At 41.7% G+C, this 18594-nt stretch overlaps 1 protein-coding gene across 3 annotated transcripts in view; it reads right to left on the bottom strand.

Annotated features, from left to right (window-relative positions):
• The window catches only part of MYO1B (myosin IB), a 183070-nt gene that overhangs the window by 121897 nt on the left and 42579 nt on the right, over positions 1 to 18594 (bottom strand). For all 3 annotated transcript variants that reach the window (XM_059052028.2, XM_059052027.2, XM_059052026.2), the window contains exon 3: positions 9642 to 9757. In XM_059052028.2, coding sequence (XP_058908011.1) covers positions 9642 to 9757 — 116 coding nt within the window. The remainder of the gene's footprint in view (positions 1 to 9641; positions 9758 to 18594) is intronic.

Here is an 18594-nt window from a genome sequence, read left to right as displayed (position 1 = left end):
GTGGAAACCCCCAAATTTTTAGTCAGCTGGGTAGAAGTGTGGGTGGCCTGGGCACTCCATTTTTCACTGGCATCTGAAGTGGGGGCTGTCTCGTGGGGCTGAGCCCTTGACCTCTGGGACCTGCAATAACTCTGGGCAGTTAGCACCAGAATTGAATTGTATCGTTAGACACCCAGCTGGCATTGGAGAATTGGTATTGGAAATAACCATACCTCTGGTATCAGAAAACACACAACATCTGCTCTTGGACCATAAGGGAATAAAACAAACAGGTGATAAGGGACCATGGGAATTGATGAGAGCAGCGAATGTCTCAATGCTGAAATTTCAAGCCATCAGGTTTAAGGAGTAAGAAAATAAGACTACAAAACTGCACTCTCTTAAAAATATACACAGCTAACCACAGACCCAAAAAGTAGAAAACATGGGAGAGGGGAGTTCACACACAGCAAAAGCGGGTCTGTTTGCTTCCCCAAAATCTTAATCACCTGAGGAGAAAGATCAAAGCAACGTAGAGCCAAGGAGTTAAGAGGCATAAACAACTGAACACAGAACAAATAATTACCTTAAAAATAAAACAACTACATGGTAAATTCATACACTAATGAGGGATTACTCAAATTTTACTTAAAACCGTTCAGAAGCACATTTATAAAAGAGAAATGCTCCGTGACTGAGCATGAGTGCAAAGGAAATGCAGGTCTACCCACGTTCTCTTCCCTAACTTCAGACAGGCCACTCCGTCCCCGTGCTTGGATGGGGGAACATGAAGGTGCAGGGAGGAAGCCCCCTCTTCCATGTTCATGCCAACCCCCAGTGCCCACTGCTGCTTTACAAGGCCGTCTCCAGACTAGTTCAGCTTTTTCGGGAATTGCTTGGCATCCACACCCGCAGCTCAGCCAGGAGTCATGACTGGCCTCTGAGCCTCCCTCCCACCCCGCATCACTCTTCAAGTCACTCCCACTGGGTTCTATAGGTTTGCCTCTGAAATGTCCCCCCATTTCCAGATGAGACTCTGCCCTCTTCCCTTCTAGTCTGGATTATTGCCAAAGCCGACCAGATCCCTAAACTTTACTGTCCTTGAGTTCCTCTTCCCCTGGGGCTCCAGAACAGTTCAAATCTCAAGGCTGACCTTATCTCTCCTGCCTGCTTAAAATGGCAAATCCTTAGCACACAAGTCATTTGTGACCCAGATCTGCTCTTCCTCTTCTACCATATATCCCCCTTCCCAGCTTGCATCCTGCATTCCAGCCTCTGGGAACCACAGGAATTGAGATCACGGATGGGCCACGTCGTATCTCTGGATCTCCACTTTGTTCTCTTTTTTTCTTGTTTTTTTTTTTTGTGGTACGCGGGCCTCTCACTGTTGCAGCCTCTCCCATTGCGGAGCACAGGCTCCGGACGCGCAGGCTCAGCGGCCATGGCTTACGGGCCCAGCCGCTCCGCGGCACGTGGTTTCCTCCCGGACCGGGGCACGAACCCGCATCCCCTGCCTCGGCAGGCGGACTCTCAACCACTGCGCCACCAGGGAAGCCCTCCCCTTCATTCTTGGCACGCGCTGTTCCCTTGGCCCAGAACACTCCTCCCTCCGCACTTCACACGGCTCACCCCCTCACCCCCCAGGACACGACTGGAGTATCACCATCTCAGTGAGGCATCCCACCCTCACACCGTCCTTCTGTGCACTAGTCACCATCTACAACACCATTTAGTTGATTTCCTTCTCTGGTTTATGGTCTCTCCCCGCTGCTAGGATGTAAGCTCAAAAGGGCCAAGATATTTGCCCAGTACCTGCACTCATGCCTGGCACTTGACAGGCACTCAAATAACAACTGCAGAATCACTGGATCAACACTATTCCCCCTGCTGGGAAAATTATCTCCTGGGCCTAAATCCTATTCCTTATCTATGTGGCAAATTCATCCTTCAAGACTCCCACTGTCCCATCCCCCAGCTTCTCAGGCAGAGCTGAACGCCCTCTCCCTGGCACACCCACAGCACCTTATCCACGGGGACCACACTCAGACACCTGTGAGGACAGGGGGCACTACTGATAATTATGCTGATACAACAGGAGTGACGGACTGTCCAGGGCAGGCCTGAACACGTGGTCACTCTGATCTCCCACCTTTTTCACGGCAGTTCTCTCTTCTCTAGTTATTTGCTCACTGGTCTGTTTCCCACACTAGGCTGTGAATCTTAAGGGATGAATCATTTTTGTATCCCCAACACCTCACACATACTGTAGACGCTTAATAATGTTGATTGAATGAACAATCACTTCTCCTTGGGGATTTGGATCCCTGAGACAGACTGGAGCAGGTGGAAAGTACACCTAGACAGTGAGGACAGCAGCAAGCCCCCTTTCCTGGGGCTGGTCCTCCAGGGCCTTGCTTCCCTTGCATGGATTTCTGTCCCATGACAGCCCCAGTGCCCACTCTTGGTTCCCCAGTCTCACAAGGATGGGCCCCCTAAGTGCCTTACTGCACCCTGTTTCTATTACTCCTGGCTTTGTTGGTTTCCCCAGACTGGAACAGGACCAGTATTTGCCAGCCCTTGTTTAGACAAACTCCCACACAGTTCCCTTAGACCCACCCATCCAGTCCTACTGCCACACAAGTCCCAGCACCAGACCACAGCAGTAAGTCTTATTTCAACAACAAAGGGGGCACCCCTCCCCTGAACACACCCCCTCTAGACAGCACTCCTCACGTGGGTTCCAAGTGCAGATGAAGTGTTAGGCTAACGCTTTTCAGGGCTGAGGCCTCAGTGCCACTCCTTTGGATGAAATTGATCTCTTCCAGAAGGCTGCAGAATTTCTCAGGGCCTGTGAAAGTCTTGTAACGTTCTGGCAGGAAGCGACCTATTTTGTTAAGAATCAATTTTTTCCCTTTAATATTATACACCAATGAAATAATCATGTATGCTGCTATGAACGTGTGCTCAGCTTTATGAATTGCCTTTTCAAAATAAACTTTCAAGTCTGAGATGTGAATTTTCTGAGAAGTGATAAAAATTCTAATTAGGGATCTAGAAATTAGGATTCTGAGACTTCTCAGACATTCAAAAACACTTTTCATTAATAAATGTATTCTTCTATCACAATGATTTTCATGGTAAAAACATTATAGTAGTATAGAACCAACCTTCCAACTTTAATTTTTAAAGTTCATAATCTGAAAGAGAAATCAGCTGAGGTCCCTTTCTGCCAAGAGTATATATTCTGAAAGACACTGTTTTGAAAATAACTCCCATAAAGCAACAGACTGAGAATAAAAGTTTGAGAGTTAAAGGCAGGAAGTTCAGTTCATGGAGCTTCGTAAAATCTGATTCAGGGCTTCCCTGGTGGCGCAGTGGTTGAGAATCCGCCTGCCGATGCAGGAGACACAGGTTCGTGCCCTGGTCCGGGAAGATCCCACATGCCGCGGAGCAGCTAAGCCCGTGAGCCATGGCCGCTAGGCCTGCGCGTCCAGAGCCTGTGCTCCGCAATGGGCGAGGCCACAACAGTGAGAGGCCCGCATACCGCAAAAAAAAAAAAAAAAAAAAAAAATCTGATTCAGTGCGAAGCCCAGACGTGTCTCTCAGCGTGGACCCAGCCTCAGGAAGCTTCAATTTAACACCTATCCTTCACTACCACATTGCATCGCACTGCTAACAGGAATCAATCTCTCTACATCAAGAAGTCTTCTCCTCCACATTTGTCCAGAATCCAACAAGTATCTGCCAAGACAGCTGACTGACTGCCTTCTGCTTATTCTGACCCATGACAGTCGTGCAGAAAGGGAAAGGGGCAATTTGAACTCTTTTTGAGATGGTGGCATTCCACATGAGATGTTAACTTAAGGTATCCCAACTAAAGAGTAAGACAGAGCTCAGATTCCCCCCTGCACAAGTTACTCATGTGGATGAGACACGTACACAGATGCAGACCCTTCCAGATTACAACCTATGGGCTGTTGACTTAAACTACCTGAGAGAACATGGCTTAGAGGTGCTTTATAAGAATACTATTTAAATTCATTTTGTTTTTCACAAAAGCTTCCCTCTCTTTGCTCTACCCTTTTCCCCCCTAACCAATGGTTTGAACAATCTTGGTTTCTGTATACTCAAGTTTGAGGATTGTCTCCCTCACGAAGACAGGAATTTTATCTGCTTTGTTCAACTGCTGTATGTCAGTGCCTAAAACACAGTCTGGCATATGGTAAGCTCTCGAAAAATGAGTAACTTTCCTAAAGCAAAAAGTAGAAAGAATGCTAGATGGGAAAGCATAAAACCCTTTTCTGCAAGTGGTTTTCTGGGAGGGAATGAATCAATGGGAGGCTCCACTATTCCAAAAAGGAAATGAGGGAAATAATACAAAAGTCTCAGTGACATCACATCCACACACACACACACACACACACACACACACACACACACACACACACACACACTCCTTCTCACTTTCCTTGAGAAAGTACTTTAGCACCCAGTTGTACAAGCAACCTCTATGAGAATTCAGAATCTAGCTGTCATAAAAGTTCTCAAAACAATTAAAATTTTACTCACAGAATTTCAACTCCACTATAGAGGAAAATACTGATAACAAGAAAAGAGACAACACCTGGGGCTTCTGCCCTAAACCCTTATCCTAAGCTCTGGACACCCAACCACAGCACTGGCACATTTTGAGATATAGTCAGAAATGTTTTTTATAACATGTATCTGGTTCACCCTGAATGGAGTAAAATAACACAATTAACAAGGACTCAAAACACACAAGCTTTCTAGCAATGTCATTCTCTGGGCACTAGTATCTGGTCCTGCAAAATCAACTGTCATAAAACTAGGGGTCGGAGGCTCCCTAGAGACAGGGGGCTCACAGCTGGACAGCTGACAGGAACATATTCCAAACCCTCCCATTAATCACTTGTCCATTTTTAGGTAAGAGTAGCCAGAAATTTTTCAAGGCCTTAAGACATTTTTCTCAGTTTTTAGAATTTGTTGCAAGGCTTTTCCTGTACTGAAATGGAAAGACAGTTTGCTTCAAATAGTGCTTGTAATGCCTACGTAATATGGCCACCACACCATGTCTCAATCTGGGAAGGACACATTTCAGCTCACTCCTGGGTCGTGACTACCGGAAAGGATTGGTGGTGGGGCACTTTTCCTTTTAGCGGCATGTTCCCTTCGCTAGACACTGCATATAATTAGATGGTAAGTGATCTGCATCAGGAATAAATTGAACCTGAACACTCAGTGTTGAAGAGCACTATAATACTTTAGTCTACTTTTCTATAAAAATGAGAAAAAAATTCTCATACCGCATGAAGTTTTGAATAAACCCAGCAAATAGCATGCCAAGAATAGTTTGATTTCCTTGAATTGTCAGAGATGAGATGGTACAAGTAAAATGTAATATTATTTAAAACCTCTTTTGTTCTCTTGTTATTGAGCTCTTAAGAGAAAAGCACTGAAAGCACCACAGAGGTGCACAGGATACAGTTCCTGGTCTATAGAAGCTTCTTACCTCATTAAAGAAGATGACACTGAAACACAATTAACCACAGTAAGAAAGGTGGTGTGCCAGATCACATGAGTGGTTCTGAGAACTCAGAGGCAGGAAAAGTCACTGGTGGGTTAGGCTGGAGCTGATCAAGCCTTTAAGACAGAACCTAGGAGACAGGCAGGATGTTAAGAGTAGAGTTGGGGTATGAGGTGGGAGAGGCAGAAAGGAAAAGACATGGAAAACTGCGACTCAAAAGGAGGTTCCATGAAGGCGTGAAGTGGTGTTTGGGCTGGAGAGGAGGACAAAGGCTGGGCTGCCAAGAGCCTGAACAGTAAGCCAAGGAACTTGGAGTTCACTCAAATAGTAACGGGGAGCCCAGGAAGGTTTCTGGGAATAGCATGATCTGGTTGTAGGAAGATCCATCTGAGGGTGATAAACTCTATCTAGTGCTGCACGGTGAAAAGGCAATCACCCAAGGGAAGGCCAGTGGATTTGGTAACTAAAATATCAGGTGTTTGTGCTATTCTGAGTGGAGGGAGAGTAAATAGTTCAGTTATCTCCCTTATCTCTCCCCTATCATTCTTTCCCATCCCTGACGTTTGGCCTCTGAGGCAGTTCTCCATGAACACAGTTACTGAGTGGTCTGAAATGTACCAAGTCCTCACTGGGATATTTAAGAAAAATTCCTGATGTGCAAAATATTTAAAAATCATGCTGGAAAGACACAGCTTACACAGTTAGAAAGGTAAACAGTATCACCTATGCTGCCCAGCGGGGCCCTCATTTCTCTGGGCAAGCCACCCAATGTTAACACACTCAAGGTGTAGCTCCCAACACACAGGGGATAGGAATCCAGAGAAGGGAATAGAAGAGGTATGACAACAGAAAACCATTTTTGAAAAGGAACATAGATAAGAAGCCACTGTTTATCTTCATTTTATTCATTTATACATTTCTGCTCTCTGAGTCACATACTTATGTAGAATGTAAATATTTTTCAATTGTCTGAAATCTAAAGAAAGATAATATCTGGACACCTTCAAAAACACATGAGTTATGAGGGAAATATCTGGATGGTTTTGCAGACTAACAGTGAACAACAGGTCAAATGAAATTCCAAATGTAATCTGGGGCAAATTAATCAGCAATTTTCAAGGTACTCGGTTTGAGCAGCTGCTTAAGTTCTTTTCTATTCAAATTGGAACCAAATTCCTGAAGAGTTATGATTAGAATGCATCAAAAGCTTGAAGTCACCTTATCCTATTATATCACAAAGATCCTATGAGAGAAGGTCAGGTTGGGTTTTGGTAGGGAACCTAGCTAGCACTGACCCTGTTTCAGATTCTGTTCAAAGATGGACACTCACAAAGAATAATGCAGGAAAATGCATTAAAGGAAGTGGAAATGTCCCACCGTGGAGGACAAAGTGGTAAGGAAGAGCCTGTTAAAATGTCAGAAATGTGTCCCACATATCTCATTATTACATTAATTATTGTATTTATCACTGTTAATAGCAGCAGCTGTCCATAACGACAGATTCCCTGCTAAACACTTTACTTATATCAGATAATTATATTTTCTAAATATCTACTAGAGAGTTATCCCTTACAAAAATCCTATGAGTTAATAATTATTTTCCCATTGTACACAACAAATTACTTAATTTCTGAGTTGAAGTTTTTTCAATTGCTCAAGATGACATGGTTTGTAAATGGAAAAGCTGGGACTCAAACCAAGTCCTGTTCAATATATTTTGAACACTTACTTTCAGGTGCTAAGAATATTATGGTGAGCAAAAGCTGGCATGGCAGGTGAAGCTGACATGAATCAAATAATCCCATAAAGAAACGTTTAACTGTAACTGTGACAAGAGCAATTGATCTGACCTTGGCAAGGAGGGGTGAGGGATGGACATTTCTTCCTTGAGGTCTAATGCAATCTAAGATCTAAAGGAAGAACAGGAGTTGCCTTGGGGAAAAGGGAGGGAAAAGCATTCCAGGCAGAAGGCACAGAATGTGCAAAGATGATGTGGTGGGAAGGAGTGTGCTGAGGACTGAAAGAACAAAGTGAGGTGGGGAGGGAGCTTTGATATGAATCTAGGGAATTCAGATTTATTAGGTGAGATTGTACCTTTCACCCCATACACAATGTTTTATAGATCATGGTAAAAAGATTCTGTCTTTACCTTAAGCACACTGGGAATTTATTTTATTGCTGGTGTGGTTTTTTTCCCTTGGAGGGTAAGGGGTGAACTTGGGTAGCAGTGCTAAGCAGCCTCTTATAGGAATCTTTCAGGAACAGGGATAAAAGTGGATATTCCACAGCATGAATTTCTATGTTCTAGAATGGGCATCTATTACATATCTAAACAACCCCAAAGTGGAGATTTAAGCTGCAAATGGAAGAATGGCATGCAGTCTCTGGAAGCAAACTGAGGCACAGCTAAGCTATCCTGGAGGGTCCAGGATGCAGGAACACAGGCAACCCAAGGGTAGCAGAATAAAACTGCACAGTAAGAAGAAAACGGTGGAACCCATTTCCAGCTGAGAGGCACAGCAGATGACTGTTTTCACATCCCTGCTCCCAACCCATGAGCTTTGATAAATGACTTACTTCTCTGAGACAATTTCCCCATTTGTAATAGTACCTACTTCACAGGATTATTTTGAGAATGACGTGAGTTATAATACATGGAAAGTATGTAGAGAAGTACCTGCACATAGTAAATATTCAGTAAATACAAGCCATTACTATTACTATTATCATTAATGCTATTATTGTAAAAGATCATAATTTGCGGTAAGCAGTTAAGGAAGGGAAAACATTTGTAAATATATCTCTGAGACAACATGTTCTCAAACTTGCACATACATATGAATCACCTGGAAAGCTTGTGAAAAATGTAGATTCCTGGCTTGTTAGAGGTAAGGCCTAGGAAACTAGGTTTTCCCTAAGCTCCTGGGGTATTCTGACATAGCTAATCTAAGCATTTGAGATGCATGGCTTCAAGGCCTAGAATTTAAAATAAATATTAAGGTATCAAATAAGGTATTTCATTGCAGGGACTTTATAGGGGTAACCTTATCAAACAAATTTCAGATTTTTTTTTTTGAATTTTAGAATTTTATTTTTTCATACAGCAGGTTCTAATTAGTTATCCGTTTTATACATATTAGTGTATATATGTCAATCCCAATAGATTTTATTTTTGTTAAGGCAAAATGAAACAAGTTCACTTGCAAAACCTACTTCAAGGAGAAAACTGAATAATCAGAATCTGCTTGATTGGTAAAATACAGTGTTTAATTTTTAATAACCACTTTTACAAATTATTTAAATTTTTTGTTCCAAACAGTCCAAAAATGTCACTGTATGCTCCACTATCAAAAGAAACTAAAATAAACATCTGGACAATGGTATGTATATTCTTTAATTATTAGATTTATTTTCTAGCAAAAATAAGAGAGCCCATCTTCAATCATATAGAGAAAATTCTTTTCTGCTAGGACACAACTAAAACTCTGCAGATTCTTTCACTTTAGTTCAGGGTTTCTCAACCTCAGCACTGTGCAATTATTGTAGATTATTATTTACAGGAGTTATTTACAATAACAAGTGACCTCAGAAAAATCAAACAAGTGACTAACTTCAGGGAGGGTGAAATCATTGGCTTAATGTACACATCTGGTGAACAATGTCCATGAAGATTATAAACTAAAGGGATTACTTATTCCTTTTCCTCAAAAACTATTACACAACCCAACACTTGGGATCTTTCTTGACCCAACAAGAGCATGAAAATGCTGCTTGGGCTCTTTATAATAACAAACAATGCACATTCCTGTTTTATTTGAAAAAGTAATTAGCAGCAGCTGCTACTTACACAGAATTTTTAACAGAAGATACTTTACATACTGAACCCAAATATTTCAGAACTTAAAGAGCCTGAGGCCAAATGAAATATTCTGCCTTTTTTTTTTTTTTTTTTTTTAGTTTAAAATAAGGCATAACAATTAACTTTCACATTCCTTCATCTAATTTTTAAAAATGACTAAAACATTTTCCTGAGACTCAAAGGAAACAGCTGGACACATCTGTCAACTAGACAGCTCTGGAGTGAAAGAGAAACTTAATGCTTTAATACCATACTTACATGTGCGGGCTCAGTTCATAAAAATTTCTGTTCCTGTAATCTTCCACTTTCTCTGGTGAATAAATGGGCAATGACCGGTATGGGTTAACAGATATAACCACACTTCCAATGTATGTCTGCAAAAGAAAGAATAAAATATACCCATTTTAACATCTTAAGTCTTAATGTTGCATGGTTTCATCCTTTTAAAAACACTAGTTCTACTGCCTGACCATTCATTTTATACTTTTCAAGAATATTCCTAAAGATAGATGGTCAATAATGTTTATTCATTTTGCTGATAAATGGAGAGCACAGATTTATACATTGAAAATACCTTTCAAAATAAATCTCTAGATTAATTCATGACCCTGGATAAGAGTCCTCCAAAGCCCTGTCATTCTTGCCAAAAATTTTGTCACCAACCACGGCTAATCATAAGCAAGAGCTATGCTTTCCCCGATTCCGACCAGAACTGGTGTTTCCCTCTCTCATCTTTTGTGGTATGCGGGCCTCTCACTGCTGTGGTCTCTCCCATTGCGGAGCACAGGCTCCGGACGCACAGGCCCAGCGGCCATGGCTCACGGGCCCAGCCGCTCCGCGGCACGTGGGATCCTCCCGGACCGGGGCACGAACCCGCGTCCTCTGCATCGGCAGGCGGGCTCTCAACCACTGCGCCACCAGGGAAGCCCCCCCTCTCTCATCTTTATCCTCCTATTTCAGTCTACAGTAACCCAGGCTTCCCCTCCTCCCTACCCATACCCATACCTATCCAATGGGGCCTTGACTTTGGCACTGTCCTTACACAGCCTGTCCATCTCTACAATGGGCTCCAACCACATACAATTCAATATTAGATTCACAGTTATCCCTTGGGTATTCAAACAAAATCATTTCATGTTATATCTAGTGGACTTTAATATCAGAATTTAAATGTACTTGCTGAAAGACAGTACATTTCATGTTGAATTTAAATTTAATGTAGAATTTAAATGTACTCTCAAAGGGATCAATGCTCCTGTTTTAACAGACAGTAACTCTCTCACACTGCAAACCAGAACACTAGTTATCTTCCTTTCCATTTCCATCTTACATTCCCGGCAGCAAGAGCGGTGTTTGTTGGTTTAGGTCATTTTGTACAAAGACTAGCGCAATGCCACAAGCAAAAATCACTTAACTGTAACTCATCTTAGCTCCATTTTTCCTTTCAGTTTCAACATTATAAAGATGGCTGGTGGGGGGGGGGATGCTAACGAACATATGTCAGTGATAAAAAGTTTTTTTAATAAAAAGGTGGAAAAAAAGAAAGGAAAGAAGAAAGAAAAAAGTCACTTCCAACTTCCCTGCCTTTCCAGGGTCATGCAACAAAAGGTGACATTTTTAGAGCAACAAGTTCTTCCAGTATTGTCACCACTGGATTCAAGGAGATTGTCAGATCAAACAGAATAGAAAACAGAACAGTAGAAATGTTCTGATTTTTTTTTTTCAAAACATGGGTCACAATTATTTTTATTATAAAATACTTTTTCCCCCAACCTGGAAAACTGAACAGGTCATTTTTATACCTATTTTCATCCTATAAGAATACAATCTTAGCAAGAGTACATAAGACTGCTGCTGTAAAGAAAAACTCTCAGCTCCCATGCAATTAGGGTATCCATTTCTGACACCCTAGCACTAGGGTGCCTGACCTGCAACGAGTTCAAGTGTCTTAACTTATTCCATTTAGATAAGACTCTTCCAAAAAGGTTTCTTCACAGTCCAACCCACCTGGGCAAGTAGATGAGAGATGCTAGAGACTAAATAACTGTCTGAACAGCTTATAACTAATAGACTAGAATTACTTAGATTGGTAGATATGAGAATACAATAATTGATTTATTCCTTTAATATCTGTTGATTGAAAGATCAGAAAAGTACATGAATCTCCCTTTTTAAGGTAGCTTCTTGAATACAATAATTAAAATACATATTTGCTGTTAGCAGAGAAACCAGTTACCAAGTTGCTCTTTAAAACCAAATTTCACGGCGGTTAAATTCTTGATAAAAATCTGCCTGGGGCTTCCCTCGTGGCGCAGTGGTTGAGAGTCCACCTGCAGATGCAGGGGACACGGGTTCGTGTCCCAGTCCGGGAAGATCCCACATGCCGTGGAGCGGCTGGGCCCGTGAGCCATGGCCGCTGAGCCTGTGCGTCCGGAGCCTGTGCTCCGCAACGGGAGACGCCACAACAGTGAGAGGCCCGCGAACGGCAAAAAGAAAAAAAAAAATCTGCCTGTGTGGCATTCTTGCATGGAGAACAAACAGCTGCCTCAAATCCAAAATCAAAAGCCACACTACTAAGTTTTAAATTTTTCTTTGTTACTTGTGACTTTTATACATACTGAATTGTGTGTGCTTTTCCCCCCAGCTGTTTTCCGATCACCTAGAACAGGGCTGGCCAATGAATAATGTCCCTTAAATATTTAACTGCATGACTATTATGCACAGAATCCATTCATCATTGAGAACATGGATGGTACAAACCACTTTCACACAAGTATTCTTCTGTTGAAATATAATACCGAGTACACTGCCATACAGTGCCTAATATTTTAGTAAACCTATATGCCACGTGTAACCACCGAACAAACCCTTCAACTATATCCTTCCCGCCTCGGGTTCCTTGTCCGACTGTGGTAGACTGTTTGCAAAGATGGTTGGGAACAATTCCTACCACCACCCCTTTAGGCAAAACCTTTGAAATGTGACTCTGCCACTCCTTCTATCAAGAGACAGAGTTTATCCTCCACCCCTTCAATCTGGACTTGTCTAAGTGACTGATTTGACCAAAGGGACAGTATACGATGAGATACAAGCAAAGGCTTGAGCATTTGTGTATGAGGATGTTGCCCCTCCCCCGCCCTTATGACTGACGCTAGAAGCCATGATGCAAATGAACTTGAGCTAACCTGTTGGAGAGGTCACACAGAAAGACAAGGGCCTGAACTACACAGCCTGACAACCATCAGACACATGAGTGAGGCCATTCTAAACGATCCAGCCCCTGTTAGGCCACCAAATGCCTAAAGCCACATTCACAATCCCAGGTGAGACCAGAAGTCATACCAAGCTGAACTCAGCCTCTATTGCTATCCCAGAAAACTGTGTGCAAATAGATGGTCGCTGTTTTATGCAATTAACTGAGGGTGGGGGTTACACAGCGACAATTACCTTACCAACACACCAACACGGCTCAACAAGTAGGAGAAAGGGCCAAGCAGGACAAGCTTTTATCAATCTGAATAAGCAAAGAGTAAAGGAAACTGTGCTCTCCCTCTCCATTCCACTTTATATGTTTCAGATATGCATCCTCTAATCTTGAACTCCAATAGGTTTGTTCTGTACTGTGATACATGCCCTTGCTGTTTATGGGTTTCTTCCTTGAAGGTTCCATGTGCATTAGTCAAAGATTAAATAGTCCCACACCTGCCAACAGAATAACTCCAATGTTCATAGTCACAAACCTTTCTCTAAGACACAAAAGATAAACCTGGAAGCAGCTGATAGGCTGGGTGGAGCTTACCATCCTATTCCAGTTTTAGGCAGCTATCTACTCTACATTCAAGTAACTGCAATAACAAATTAAACCTCCTTTCCAGGGAGCAGAACAATAGTGACCAGACAGTTCATTTTTACATCAATTAACATTTGAGCTTATAAGTGATATACATTTGTCCCTCAGTATCCCTGGGGGATTGGTTCCAAGACCTCCTGCAGAGACTGACCAAAGTCCAAGGACGCTCAAACAAGGATGCCTTCTATAAAACAGCATAGTATTTGCATGTAATCTACACACATCCTCCCTCCAGTGTACTTTAAATCATCTCTAGACTACTTATAATACCTTATACAATGTAAATGCTATGTAAATAATTGTTGGCTCATGGCAAATTCAAGTTTTGCTTTTGGGAACTCTCTGGAATATTTCCCATGAATATTTTTGATTTGTGGTTGATTGGATCTGTGGGTGAGGAACCCAGAGACCAAGGGCTGACCGTTCTTCATTATTTTTTTAACAAGAAACTGTATACAATTCAAAGTCAGTATTTTCTTATTGCATCATGCTCTAAAAAAGATCCTAAACTAAATCATTAAGTAACCACTGGAATAAAGAAGTTGGAGGTAAGACACAGTTTCTTAAACTTAAGTATGTGCATAAAAGAGCTGGGCATTATGTGTCCTTTTTATTCTGAGTATGCCAAGGAGAATAAAAACCAAAAAACAAAAGAAAGAAAAGCATTGTAAACCTTTACAAAAGGGAGCAGCAAAGAGGATCTGCCTCCTGCCCTCTAGAATTCCACTCACTCACTCGACTGTTAATAAGAGGTAGGTATGTACTGGGTCCAGCACCAACGAGCTACTGCGGACTTGGATGGTGCCAGTGAGAGAGCTCACAAAAGGCCTCCAGCAGCTTAGCTCATTCCCACCAGACCACTTCTGGGCTGCGCTCACATTCCACCTGGTCCCTATGTCCCAAATGGCTCACAGAGCGACTCCTACTGGAATCCAGAGGCTGCTCTTCTATTAGGCTGATCACACCCAAAAGGACTCCTTTCTCATAATGGCAAAGACTACTTACCAATTAGGTTCTATCTACCTTCTCCAACAGAGACAAGTCTGGCTCTCATGACCCTCGATGGATGGATGGATGAACTCAATCAATGTACTTATTTACTCAGTGGAAACAACCTCCTAGCCATCCCCGGCCATCCTAGTTCACAACCTCCATGCTCTGGGTCCCCAGCACCCCAAGTCCTGAAGCGTGCACACCACCCTGACAACAGAAGGCCGCCTCCAATCTCACCACCCTGCGGAACCATCCTCTGACATCTAGGAGGGGAAAGGGAAGGGGAGAGGAGGGGAGGGGAGGGGAGGGGAGGGGACAAGAAGAGAAAAGGAAAAGGGAAGAGGGAAAGGAAAGGCTCTACCCATCTACAAATGGCATATTCAATTAACAAGTTTATCTTTCACTTCTCAAGGGCAGACATTAAACCAAGAATGTACAAACACTCCTAAGTCAAAACAATCCCTGTCTTCATATTTCAGATATCTCTAGAATTCCAGAACAGATGCCTTGTGAATAACCAAATAATATTCGAGTGCTCCTACTGTGATTACAGTGAAAACTGAAGACTTTTTTGGAGGATGGTCATCCAGCAACCGCCAGTCTCCAGACCACAATCCAGAAGCCAGAGGAAAGGTCCCTGACAGATAGATAACCCAAGGACCACGCATTTCATTCTATAGGAAAGTTCTTCCAGAACCCCATCCTCAGAGATTCTATTTCAATGGTCGGAAGAAGGGCCTGGCATCTGCACCTCGTACAGTCTCCCCAGAAAAAGAAACGTGTAACCAGAGTTAAAAACCACTGCTTGTGGCCTTCACCCTCAGGGCTCACAGGACCAAGTTTTACTTTCAAATGCAGCAACCATGCTAGTGTTGCTGTTGGCCTATCTTCTATTTTACCTTCCCCTTTAAATTGTCCTATGTAATTAATTCTGTGAACATTTCAAAAACAAAAGAAAATTCTTCTAGCTACTCTTTCATTTCAGCCACATTTATAATAAACTTGGCATATGGCATCTCAGCACACTACAGAGAAACAGTGGCAACATCTGTAAATTGGGGCCTTCTCATGGCAGTATGTTTCAAATGTTTGACTATGACTCACTGTAAAAAATAAAATTTGCATCACAACCAAGTATGTGTGTTTGAGTGTATATTTACATACACATATGTGTATACATATGTATGAAATAAGTTTCACAAAATCATAAATATCCTGGTCATGTGCAATGTACTGATATCCTTTGTTCAATTCTATTCATTACAAAATGTTTTAAAACTGCTGGTCCAAACCCACTAAATAGTTTTAAAACTGCTGGTCCTAACCCACTAAATAGTTTTTAATAAGCTTAATGGCTGAAGCTTGCAGTTTAAAAGATACTGCCACAGAGCACTTCTCAATCTTTTTCTAGTTGTTGATGGCTTTGAGAGGCCAATGAAAGCTATGAACCTTCTCCCCCCAAAAAACACACATATAATATGCACATAAAAGTTTGCATACAGTTGATATACCAGGTTAAAAGCTCCCACCCTAAGCAAAGAAACTATGGCCACTAATAGAAAGAGAGACAGAAAAAGGATAAAAAAGAGAGACAGGGAAGCAAAGAAAGGAGTAAGAAGCGATCAAAATAATTCTAAAAGTATAAAAATGAAGAGTTGTTCAGAATAAGAGCCAACAGCTCAGCTCAGTGGGCCCTGAGTGCCTTATTACAGCACTGAGTCAGAACACAGCCTAACAATCAAGGGCCCAAATGAGGGAGACAGTATTCTGTTTTCGACGACAAGGACATATGCAAGAAATACATTTTGGAAAGATATCCAACCAAAAACACTTTTTTCAAGTTAAATAGTGAAGCACAGTTTTAATATTTTGTGCATCTCCATTATGCAGTAGTGTACACACATTCCTCCACGATGCCAGGTCAACGAAACGTTAGTACACAACAGAAAAGTCAGAAGATTTTCACATCTTTCATATCATAGTTCTTCCTAGGGCAACATTAAGATCTTAAGAAGCCCTAACCCTGAAAGTTTATGTTTCAACAAAATTGAAAGTAAAATTATAACTAAACCATAAAATACACGTAAGGAAATCCTATAATGACTTCTTTTCACCATGATGAGTACTTGAAGGCTTCTCTCCAAATATCAAATTCTTCCAAAATATTATTAAAGCCCCTGCTCTGTTGAGACTATAACTAGGCATCCCATCTGCCTATCTACCAGCTTCTTATTTTCTTCATTCAAAGGAATGACTTTTGGCGATTTGTTTACAAATCGTCACTGCAGTTTCCTGAAAACTCATCCAAAGAGTTATTAAAGTTCTGATATATAAAATACACTGAAGCACCTTTTTACTAAACTCTTCCTAAATCCCCATGAGATAGAAATGAAGTCTCCATTTCAATGTCCATAACAATGGAGCACAAAGAAGTTAAGTGGTATGACCACATTATCTAACAAAAGTGGAATCAGGACAAGGAGCCAAGAATCTGTTCTCTTTTCATTAGAGCACACAAGTCATGCTGTCAGGCCTGGAAAGCTTTGGCAAAGAGTGGCCAAGAACACCTCATCACAGCAACTTGTGTTGTACAACGCCTTACACGGGCGTCTTCGCCTTTGTATAATAGAGAGCTACTCTTGGGCAGAAGCCTCCCTTTTGACTATCTGCAGAATGCTGAAATCCTTACACCACCAGGAATAAACAAAAAAGAAAGGGGGAGAAAAGACCTTCTAGTTACAGGGAAATTTTTTTATCTCAACAGAAAAGAATTTTTTTTTCAATGTTTATCCCAGCACATAAAGTTGAGCCTACCTCTTGAAGAAATGCAAGATGTTGTGTCACAATCATCCTTTAACTTCAGAGAAATGAATCAGGAAGGTGGCAATGCAACAGGTAATGTTTATTTAAATACCTTACTTAATGCTAATTATTTAGTCTAAAATGTCATCAAAAAATATTCAAGAGTATGTTGGAGTTCTCCAAGTCCCAGTCTCCAAGCCACGTTTCTTTCACCTCTAAAGTAATAATAGTTCAAATCCAGGATGGATCAGGACTCAGGTAAAAATAACCCTACACAACCGCATTGATTTCCTTGACTGAATTTAGGCTACAACCATTTAACAAGCAAGCAACAAATTTATCGAGAGCCTTCTTTATGCATGTTAGGCATAGTGAAAATACAGGACACTCCTGTGGCCTGTGCCCCTGGGAGATTATAATAGAGCTTAGGAGGTGAGACTTTTATATCATAAAACATAAAACTTAAGGGTTAACCACCGTAGGCACAAAAACAAATGCAACAGGATTTAAGTGATTCTTAGCTAAATGAGTGCATTAGTCTTCTTTCTTTTCTTACTGCCTGAAGGAGTGCTTTGGGTTTAAATGAAGGAAAGGTCACTGTCATCTGCAGAGGTCCAAGAATGCTCCAGAGAAGTCACAGGATTTGGGCAGGTCTAAAAGGATGGGCAAGATTCGGATAAAGTAACATTCCACCGAAGAGCAGCATATGAGATTCTGGTTTTTAGGTCATAGTTGAAGCCGGCCCTTTAAAAAAAATTTTTGCTAGGGTAGATGTATTCTTCAAAATGTATTTTTTTTAAGTATGAATTGCTACAGACTCAAAGCAGATATCTGTACACCCAGGTTCGACTGTAGCACTGTTCACAACTGCCAAAAGGTAGCAGTAACCCAAGTGCCCACTGACGGATGAATGGGTAAACAAAGTATGGTGTACAGATACAATGGAATATTATTCAGCCTTAAAAAAAGAAGGAAATTCTACACCGGCTATAACATGGATTAAAACATGGATAGCAGCCTAACGGCCCACCCAACCACATTTCAGACACGGGATGAAACAGCTTGCCTCAAGCAAAAGACCTCCTGTGAGTAATAGCTTAGAAGGTAAGACTGGAATCAAATTTCAGACAGCCTCAAATGTCAGGGTGAGGAGTGTGAGCTTCAGTCTGAGAGCAGTTTTGAAGTAAAAGTCAGTGTGTGGGGTGAGGGGGTTAGATGATGTAAGTGACTGAACTTGAACCCAAGTCATCCTGACTTAAGTGTTTTTGAGCTCTTTGCTCAGATTCTATGTCATACAGTATGACAAGGCTTCAAATGTATTTGAAATACTGTGTAAACCTTAGCTCCAAGTTATCTGGCAAAGTTTTTCAGTTTTGTGTGAACCTGGGCACATTACTGGACCTCTCCAAATCCCAGTTTCATCATCTGGACAAGGAGGACGATACTGGTTCCTCCTGTCTAATCTGAGGATTAAATGAGACTGTGTGTTAAAGCACGAACCACCTGACACATAGCAAGCATCTCATAAATATTACCTACTGTGAGTTTGGCTCTACTGGAATTTTT

This window comes from Kogia breviceps, chromosome 2 (assembly GCF_026419965.1).
Source record: "Kogia breviceps isolate mKogBre1 chromosome 2, mKogBre1 haplotype 1, whole genome shotgun sequence".
NCBI classification, from domain to species: domain Eukaryota; kingdom Metazoa; phylum Chordata; class Mammalia; order Artiodactyla; family Physeteridae; genus Kogia; species Kogia breviceps.
This window is presented reverse-complemented; position numbering and strand designations above follow the sequence as displayed.